The sequence below is a fragment of the Harpia harpyja genome, chromosome 2 (assembly GCF_026419915.1).
Source record: "Harpia harpyja isolate bHarHar1 chromosome 2, bHarHar1 primary haplotype, whole genome shotgun sequence".
NCBI classification, from domain to species: Eukaryota; Metazoa; Chordata; class Aves; order Accipitriformes; family Accipitridae; genus Harpia; species Harpia harpyja.
In genome coordinates this window covers 39,715,749-39,725,649 of record NC_068941.1, presented here as the reverse complement: position 1 = coordinate 39,725,649, position 9,901 = coordinate 39,715,749, and the positions used below count along the sequence as shown (strand labels likewise).

Below are 9,901 nucleotides of genomic sequence, written 5' to 3'. Positions count from 1 at the left end.
ACGGGGTGCCCCACGGTGGCAGGCCCGGCATGGCTCCCTGGGCAGCGCTGTTACATCAGCTGCTCCGCCAGTTTACAACACTCGCCCTTGAGCCTTGGCCCCGCAGCCTGCTGTGGTGCGGACATGTTGCACAACACCCCTGGCCCCGCTCCCTTTCCCTGCGGGGGCTGCCGGCGGCAGGCTGCAGGGAGGCCGAGCTGTCACAGCAGCCTGCCAGTTTCCGACAGGGTGGAGAAGGTGCTCCATCCACTCCTGCCTCTAGGACGGCACTGGAGGAGGCAGCAGGACCAGGAAGGGTCCCCAAGGACCTACTCAAGCCTGCTGGTAGAGGTGGCTCTTGAGGAACCGTGGCAGGGGAAGGAGGGCTGCCCTGCAGGAGGGATGGAGAAGCTCTGCCTCCCCTCCCACACCAAGCTAGTGGGGCCGCACCCCAGGGGTGTGGAAGCCACCACGTCCTGTCCCAGGGGACCCTGGGGTAAATCCTCCAGCTGAACCAGGAACAAACCCCAGGTGAGACATGATGGGAGAGTGGGACCCTCCTTCCAGAGCTGTCTGTCATGGATGGGACTGGTTCTGCAATGCTCCTCCAGGGAGAAATACCCCTGGAGCCTCTTCCCAATGCGAGGGAGCAAGCTCCTCCTCATCCCTCAGCAAGGTGGGAGGGGTGGAAAGCTGTGGGGAAATCCCAAAGACCACTGTGCAATAGCCTAGTGAAGAGCTAAATATAGCCACTATCTCAGCTCCCCAAAGATAACAGCCTGTGTCCACAGTCTGCCACAATGCCCTGCCCCAACTTCCACCTACCTTTGCTTTGAGGGCAAACACCAAGCAGCAATTGTGAAACACCCTGTCCCCGCTCACGGCAAACAGGGCTTGTATCACGGGGCAGAAACGCGCCCTAAGCCCCCTCACATGCATTCCTTCCCTGGCGCTGGGGGCTGGCTGGCCAAAACCCACACAGGTCAGAGGCTAACCAACATCTCCCTCGGCACCTCTGTGGTGCTGAGCAGCCAGCAACGTGCAGGAGAAACCTGGGGCAGAGCAGAGCAACAAGTGTAAGTCAGGTTGGGGCTTCCCAGTTTTTGGGCTCATCCCATTAAGCTCACCGCTTCCACCTGAATCTCTCTGGTGTCCCAAGATCAGTGGCACTGAGCCAGGCTGCGGTGACCCTGCCTGGAGAAGGAGAGGCAGCAGTGGAGAGGGCCCATGGGCCGTGACCACCTTATCGGGTCTCTGTCTATTGCTCCCAGGCAAATCTGAACATGGCTCCCCTCATCCCTGCTGTAAACCCCATCACTAAGTAGCACACGCTGAAATCCCACCATACCCTTGGCACATGAAATATTACTGTAAGTCTGCAAGACTCCTGCAGCGGGTACATCTTTCAGCTCTTGCTCCCCAACTTTAAACCTTACCACTGCCTTTATCTAAAAAGGGTTTATAAAACAAAAAACAATGTGGCTTTTTTTCCCCCTCAACAAAACCCTTTTGCTTTGCAGAGTAATAAGTTTATGAAATGGCAGCTTCCAGCAGGAAGTCTCTGGCTTTAACCATAGCTCTATGTGTTTCCACAAGTTAATTGAAAACAAATGTTGACACTTCAATCCTGCTTTTATGCTCTGTAAGGGAGGCGAGAGAGAGCGGCATTGCTCGCAGCTGTGCAGTTAGAGGCCAGACGTGGCAAAAAAAGAGGCAAATACTTTTATCCCCACCATTACCATGGGGAAAAGGTAGATGCACCATCCCCACCTTGCAGCAGGCTTTACAGCCTCCACTGCTTGCCCCGGTAGGCAGCATTTGTCCCCAAAGCTGCTTCCCTGCCGGGGCAGCCAGCTCCGTGCACGCTTTTCGCATCGTCGAGGATGTCGGGCTCCGCGCCGAAGCGGACTCAGGAGCAGCCCCGGGGAGCAGAGACGGGACCGGCGGCAGGACAGCTGGGAAGACCCCGTGGCCCAGCTGGCCCCGCAAAGCACTGGGGGTCTACGCCAGATCCTCAGCGTGCCTGGCAGATGCTTTCAGGGTGTCGGAAACACCCTCCCAGCTCCACACGTGTGCCGGACAGGGACTCCCGTGGGGCGGGCCTCTGGGCCAGCTGGGCCCTGCAGGTGTTTTTTCCCACTGTAAGTCACCTCTATGAGAAAGTCATTTTTTCCACTCCACACCGTAAATATTGTCTGGAAAGAGGATTTTGGAGAATCCTCTGGAGATTTCTACCCAGCGCCAGCCCGGAGCCACGGACGCAAGACATGGCTGCGTGAGTGACCCTCCTCCCCGCCCGTCCCTGAGCACCCAAACACCCGGGACCAGCTCAGCCGAGAAGGATCAGCGCCCCAGAAAGGCTTTTCTGCCTCAAGAACACGTTCCTGTAGGTTTAGCCCTCATCTGCTTATTTGCGACGTCCACGAAGCCCCACTCTGCCCTCCCGGAGAGGCAGGGACGGCACCGTGGCACGGGAGCCAGGCGTTGCCGCAGGACAGAGAGGGACTGGGAGCATCCAAGGCCTGACACGGAGCTTCCACCTTCTGCCGACGCAAGCCAGGCCTGCTCGGGGAAAGGCGGAGGGGGCTGCCTTAGCAAGATCGCTCCACAAAGGAGAGGGTCCCTCAGGTTTGATGGCCCCGGGAAGCGCTGCCGCTGCCCCCCCCTCCGGCTCCTCAGGAGCCGCCCCCCGCCGCTGCCCCCCCACGGGCTGCCCCGCCACCGCCCCCGGCCCCGCGCGTGCCGGGCGCCCGGCGGCCTATTGGCCCCCCGCCGCGTTCGGAGCGCGCTCATTGGCTGCGACGCGGGCTGGCCCGGCGGGCGGGGCGGGGCGGGGCGGGGCGGCGCGGGCGGTCGGTCTTAAGGCGCCGGGTCCGGCGCTGCCTGGGCTGTGGTGGCGAGCCGGGGGGGCTGTCGGGGCCGGCCTCATGCACTGCACCAGGTATAGTCCCTGTGGGGCTCGCGTCCTCCTTCCTTTGCTGCTGCTTTTTGGCTTCCCCGAGTGCCTGCCGTGCTCGCCGGTGCGGGGTCGCAGCCCCCTCGGGTGCGCGGGAGGGGCACCAGCGCTCCCCGACCGCGGTGCCGCTACCGGGGGGAGCGGGGACCGTCTTGGCTTGGCGCCCCGGGTGAGCCGGCGGCGGGGTGCCCCTCCGCCGGGCTCGCCGAGGGTGTCCTGGAGCCCCGGCGGGGCCGGGCGGCGGGTCTTGGCCCGGGTTTGCAGCGCTGCTTTTGCTTGCAAAGGGGACGGGCTGCAGCGGGGCTAACGTATCCCCTGGACCCCGGGTAAATGCCGGTGACGGGTGGGCCGTGCCCTCGGAACAGCTCGGCTTTTCCTGAACCGGAGAGGAGAAGAGGGCAGAAAACCCGAGTGCCGCTTTTTCCAGCAGCGTGTCACGTCTAAAAACTTCTGGCTTAGCAGCTGCTGCACGCCGAGCCCTCTGCGAGAGGGTTACCTCTTTACAGGCAGCGCTGGAAGCAGAATGGAGGCAATCGAAGGGTTTTGATAAATGTAGGTGTAAATAAGTCCTTTGCTCTGTCTTGCTTCTCCTTCCTAGAAGTGGAGGAGGGAAGAGTGAGTGGTGACATCCTCTTCTGGAGAGGGTAGAGCTGTGGGAAGATGTCCGGAGACAGAATCTAGTCTGTTCACTCCTTGAGAGGAAGGGGAAAGGAATCGGCCCCTGTACCTGCGTAGGGCTGCCTGCCTTGCACTGCTTGCTTCCTAGAGCTCGCTTTCCTGTGTGAGCTCTCAAAACTATTTCCCTGATCCCACCTTCAAAGCATGTGAAGTTCAAGACAGCCAACACTAGCCCCAAAAGGGAAACCTTCCTCTGTGGGCTGTGAGTTGGGCATCAGTAAGCTCTCAAGTGCAGAAGGAGATGTCTGGGGTATCAAAGGAGCTGAAAAAGTTTGTAAAAGCATGGAGCTCAGCCTAATCATAGGTCTGCAAAGCTCTTACTGTAGTTCTTAGCTTGGAAAAAAGCTCCAAGTAATGCAAATCAGGCTGGATATTTCATACCTCTTCATTCTAAAAATTGTGAAGTAACCAAAGCTTACTAAGAAATCTGATGTCTCAGCAGTTATCGGAATTCAGCTGAATAAATTTCCCTGGGAAAAGATGCTGTGTGGATGAAACTGGCCCAAGTAAGAGAGAAGCATTGAAGGCTGCCTTAATTTAAAGGAGGAAATGACCTATATAAAGTGTGTGTGAATAAAAACTTGGCAAAACCAGGTAGAGATGAGCAGAATGATGTTAGCAGACAGGTGGATCTGCTGTCTGTCTTGTACAGCTGCCCTTGAGCTGAAAGGAGGCTGAAGGAGGCAATACCAAAGGAGTTAGCTGGTGGGTGTGTTGGGAAGCAAACCTTGGCACATGTGCTCTGAATAAACAGATGCCCTTGCTGAATGGATGCTGTGAAAGCGTGCTCAGAGCTGCTCTGTTGCTGTTGCAGGGTGGGGAGTTAAAGCACCAATTTGGAGAGCGTAGCTCTTGCTTTTTCTTGGCACGGGGGCAGCAATCAAGTACTAGAGCTGGCTGTGCGTGGCTTTGGCAGCCAGAGCTCTGCCGCATCATGTGGCCGCCAGCCGCTGCTACTGCTGCTGGCTCATCCTGCTCTGCACAGTGGGAGCAGCTTTGGAGCCTGGCCTGCAGCCAAACGGGATTTTTATTAAGGGAATACTCTGTGTTTAAGGTCAGCTGCAATGCAACTGACTTAAGGGGGATGTGTGTGATAAATCTGTCCAGCAGTTTATCCAGAGCCAGGCCAAAGAGTCTGCCAAAAACATCCAGCCTAACCTCAGTGCAAGGCCCGGAGCGATAGGTACGATGTTTTGGGAGCTGCCTGGCTGTAGAGGCATCTCCAGGGTTACATCTGGCAAGGTGCTGGGTGGGAGCTGCCCTAGAGTGGGTGCACAGAGTTGGATGGTGCTGCATCCCTGGAGGAATGGGCTGGATGCTGGAGGAGGAGAGGCTGTGGTAGAGGGGCACATGGCCTGTCCCTTTTTGGGGACAGACTTGCTTCCAAAGGCTTGGTCGACCTTGAGTAGGTGAGTTGTGTTTGGCAGAGCCCTGTGGCTATACAGGTGTTTCCCAGGGGCTCAGCACAAGTGCTGTGGAGGCTTGAGGTGTGAAGTCTGCGTTGGAGGTAAAATCTGCTGGGCCATCTGAGCTGACATCTGTTTTGAAGTGCAGTGGAGAGAAGAAAGAGGCTCCTCTGTAGGTGCTGAGCAATGTTGGCTAAGTCTCTACCCTGCTGCTGTATCAGACTGTTGCTATCCTTACAATACCACTTGCAGATACTTTAGATGGAGCAGTTCTAGGAGACAGTGATGAGCAAAGTACGTAGCTCAACCAAACGAGTGCTTTTTAGCCTCTAAAAATACCAGACACTTGGGGTTTATGAAAGGTGAGGTCAGTTGTGTACAGCACCTTGTGACAAACTGAGTTCCTGCTCCTACAAAAGCATCTGATGCCATGGGGAGAGTCCTCCCTGGAGGGAGGAGAGCACAGCAGGAATACTGCTTTATGTAGCACTGGAATTTGATAATCTCTTGATTTTGTGGACATCAGCAGGACTGAGCCATGGGTTTTGCTTTGGGTCAGAAATGCTCTAGAGCCTGCTATTGCTAGCCTAGTAGGGCAGTGCCTGCGTGTGTCTTCAAATGGTGACTCTGTCCCTGTAGTAATTGGAAGAGATCTTGTTCAAGGGCACAACAGGCTCTGGTCCTGCCACTTCTGCTGTAGCACATTTCTCACAGTGTCTGTAAATCACACCATGCAAGTACCTGCCTTTAATTAAGCTTGATGAGGGACTTGTGGAGTTGATGGAAGCAAGTTTCTTTGGGATGGCTAGGGGGGAAGTGGTGTAGCATTTGTCTGACAAAAGTCATATCAAAATGCTTTTCTAATATCAACTAACCCTTCTTCTCATCTTGCAGAGTATTAGACTATTTTCCTCACAAACAAGCAATGGCTGTGGATGTAGCAATGCAGCTATACCTGTGCTCCTCACCCTTGCGGAGAGAGAAGTGTGCCTGCAAAATTGCTCCAAAGCCAAGCAAGCCGTTGCGGCCGTGCATCCAGCTGAGTAGCAAAACTACACTGAATGGACCAGAAGAGGCAGCAAACTCCTTCACACACAACAAAGTGAAGAAGAGGGTGTCGTTTGCAGATAGCAGAGGCTTTGCTTTGACGATGGTTAAGGTGTTCTCAGAGTTTGATGATCCGCTAGATATTCCTTTCAACATCACCGAGCTGATAGACAACATTGTGGGCCTAACAACAGTGGAGAGGGACAGCTTTGTCCTGGATTTTGTTCAGCCCTCTGTGGACTACCTGGACTTCAGAAACCGCCTCCAGGCAGACTGTGTCTGCCTTGAAAACTGTATGCTAAAGGAGCGATCTGTTGTGGGAACAGTGAAGGTGAGGAACCTCGCTTTTGAAAAGACTGTGAAGATCAGGATGACATTTGACACCTGGAAAAACTTTGTAGATTACCCATGCCAGTATGTCAAGGATACGTATGGAGGGTCAGATCGGGACACATTTTCCTTCGACATCAGCTTGCCTGAGGGAATTCAGTCCCATGAAAGAGTAGAGTTTGCCATCTCCTTTGAGTGCAATGGGAAGGTGTACTGGGACAGCAACAAGGGCACAAATTACAGGATCATACGGTCAGAACTGAAGTCTGCCCAAGAAGCTGTCCGCCCCCCGCAGGGCCCTGACTTTGGCAGCGCCTTTGACCAGTTTGGGAGCCCTCGGTGCTCCTACGGCCTCTTTCCTGAGTGGCCCAGCTATTCGGGCTATGAGAAGCTAGGGCCTTACTATTGACCAAAGGACAAAGTCCTGATTGACTAACTGTTGCTGGTGTGTCTGCAGGCCTGGGAGCTGGTCTGAACACGAGGTGTACGGAAAGGTGGAAGAAGTATGGCTCCCTGTAGCTCTGCATAAGCCTCCCGGCAAAACCAGATGTGCTCTGCTGGCAGTGGGCTTATAGTCAGGGAAGCATCTCTGGCAGGCATAAAGGGCAGCCTTCCCTGCCTCAGCTCAGATAACTGGCTCTCCAGATGCTCAAAGGACCAGGAGCCGTTGCTCATGTATCTCTTCAGTGCTGCTACTCCTTCCTCTTCTATAAAGCTGCTAGTCTCCAGGGAAACACTACCGTGCTTATATTGTCTGTCCAAGCTATGTAGTGGTGGCTGGTTTGTATTGCTTGCCTAGTGTTAAAAGGCTTTTTTCAAAATATGTTCTAGTATTATGTTTTTAGTGGGCTGTACTTCAGCTGCATGGTTCTCCTTGCAAAGCTGGCCTGTGCCTGTCAGGTAGTAGAAGAGTTGGCTTGCGGGGAACAGAGCCCTCTCCTTGCATGTGTCCTTGTAGCGTGAGGTCCTTCCTACTGGAGGCAGAAAGGGTGTTTTGGAAATGAAAATGCAACTGTGATGACAGGAAATGTGGCCCTACAGCTGGCCGTATTAGGACATGTATGTGCCTGTGGGAGAGGATCTGATATGCTTAGTCACCAGTTGTTTTATCAGCTGATCTTGGAAAAACTCTCATTATACCCTTGGTGTTACCAAAAATAGAGATTAGCTGTGTGGTGCTTGTAACACAACCATGGGTTGACAGCCTTGACTGCTGCCTTCAAAACCCTCCTGTTTCTTTTATCACAAGTGATTGATGATGCTTTTCCCCTGTGATGGACATCTGAAGTCAGCTGTTGGCTGTGCTGGGCCCTGAAAATGCAGTTCTTCCTCCTGTGGACTGTAAAACAGGGTTTTGTCCAGCTGGGGCCCACAGTCCTGTGCAGGAGGCTGTGCTCAAATGTTGCAGGAGCTAAACACAAATGGACCACATGGCTACTCTGTGCTGTGTCCTGTTACAAGAAGGTGACTGTTGTGTACCTACTGTGGTGGAAGTGCCTTGACTGAGAAAGGGGTGGTACATGCAATCCCAGCAATGTGTTGGGATAAACAGGCTTTGGAAATGATGTTGCTTTTAAAAAAGGTCTCCTAATGGTTTGTTATTCTGTGCCACGGACTGCTTGGCAGCTAATGGCATGGCACTGCTCACATGTGAGGATGCTGTGGCTATACTGGATTAATATCAACATGCTGGGCTTCCCTAGCTGTTGTAGCAGTAGCTGCCATTCCGACCTGTAAATGCCCAAACTTTGCATCTCTGTGTCTGTAAGAAGTGGCTCACCCCACCTGTGCAAAGAACTAACTGTGAGGAATGTGAGATGTGGGGTTATCCTGACACTGCCCCTGGATGTGAAACAAATCATGGATGTGAGCTGTCCCTATCTTCAAAGAGGGGGCTTGTCTTCTGGGCCTGTGCTGAGGTGAGGTGGCCAGCTTGTGCAGTGCCAAACAGCCTCACAAAGCTTCTTGCGTGCTAGTTGAGCAGAATAACTTCATCCCTCAGCTCAAAGGGAGAGTGCCGAATAGTTTGTAGAAACAGAGGTCAAGGGAATCTTACTTTTTTTCTAGTGCATAAGCTTTATATAGTTTTTTGGGTGCCTATAATAGCTTATGGATGGGCTTGAGAGAAGCAATGGGCTAGACTACTTAACTTTTTAAACCTAGCTTTTAATTCTGGAGACTACTGTATATAATACTTACAAGCTGTTTTACCCTAACCTAGATGATCACTGTTGGATGCTGAAAGGGACAAGAGCTAGCCTTCAACTGCTGCTTTTTCAAAACCCAACACCAACGCATGTCATCACTATGCTTGATCACTTAGTTGAGGTGGTAAATCTACTTGCTAGCCCAGAACTCATCAGGCTTGGTTGCTCTGTTCAAACAGCTTCCCAAGCCAGCTCTTATAACCTGCATCTGGTCTCTCTTGAAGGGACTGTTGCCTAGCTTGGCTTGAACCTGGTTTTAAATTTAAAGCAAGTCTGAGTGACACTGATCTTTTTTTTCCTTTTTTTTTTCTTTTTTTTTTTTTTATTTAGTGTATGGTGTTAATGCTATAAGACACTGACTGTAGAAAAGTCATGTTCTCCTGGCATGCTGTCATGCCTACGGAGAGCTGTTTGTGGGCTGAAACAAGGCATGTGTCTGGGGTGCTGTGGATGGTGGTATCTCCTTATGGGCCTGTTCATTTTCAGGCTGTGGATGGGGTGTGCTTAGGGAGGAATGTGAAATATAAGCTAGAAGAGCAATGCCATAAGTAAAAGCTAGGCTGGGAACTGACTATTTGACCAATAGTGGTTTAAAAATATTACTTGTGGCCTTTCCCCTTTTCCCTTTTTCCATTGCCAATGTGAACATAGTAGCGAGGGGTTGCTCTCCTCGCTCTAGGCCTGGAAGTGCCTTGTGGGTTGTTTTGCATGTTTGTTTTTTAAGAGATATTTTTGTACACAACATTCAAGTGGAAAATGCACTTTATAATTGCCATGTAATGACTCTTTTAAAACTATAGTCCTGTTTTTATCTGATTGTTATAATAAAGGTGGAACAAAATGTTGGCTGTGTATCGTCGTCTTATTTAAACACCCACGGGGCTCGGGAGGCGATTTGGACACAGGACCAGCTTCCTGCAAGTGGCCATTGGCAGGGAGGAGCACACATCCGCAGTGGACTCTGCTGCCTGCCACAGGAAAGAGCTGCCTATTCCTGCTGCCTTCCTGCCAACACAAATGCTTCCAGAGCCTCTGCAGCTGTGGGAAGGAGCAGAGGAGCCAGGCCCTTGCCTTTGCGCTTAAGTTTCCCCACTAACCACTGTGTTCCTGAGCTGCTCTTCACTCTTTCCCTGCTTGCAGTGCCAGGAACAGCCTTTTCAGGTTTTTCTGCATTTGTTTCAGGTCAGGCTCAGTCCTCCCCCCTACCTGGCTTGATCTGGGATCAATGCTTTCTTTCTGCCTGGGTACTGGGGTGTGACGGATACAAGGAGAGCTGTTGCAGTAGGAGGGTCAGGCTC

General features: G+C 52.8%; 1 protein-coding gene across 3 annotated transcripts; it reads left to right on the top strand.

Annotated features, from left to right (window-relative positions):
• Nucleotides 1-2,843: 2,843 nt before the first annotated feature.
• Nucleotides 2,844-9,448, top strand: PPP1R3B (protein phosphatase 1 regulatory subunit 3B). Of its 3 annotated transcripts, none has more exons than XM_052776990.1 (2): nucleotides 2,844-2,920; nucleotides 5,914-9,448. In XM_052776990.1, exons 1-2 carry the CDS (start codon nucleotides 2,907-2,909, stop codon nucleotides 6,803-6,805), a joined length of 906 nt encoding a protein of 301 aa, XP_052632950.1. In that variant the 5' UTR covers nucleotides 2,844-2,906; the 3' UTR covers nucleotides 6,806-9,448. The 3 variants fall into 3 exon arrangements, with proteins under 3 accessions (XP_052632950.1, XP_052632959.1, XP_052632968.1); XM_052776999.1 differs by lacking the exon at nucleotides 2,844-2,920 and adding an exon at nucleotides 3,014-3,487; XM_052777008.1 differs by lacking the exon at nucleotides 2,844-2,920 and adding an exon at nucleotides 3,014-3,493.
• The last annotated feature ends 453 nt before the right edge of the window (nucleotides 9,449-9,901 follow it).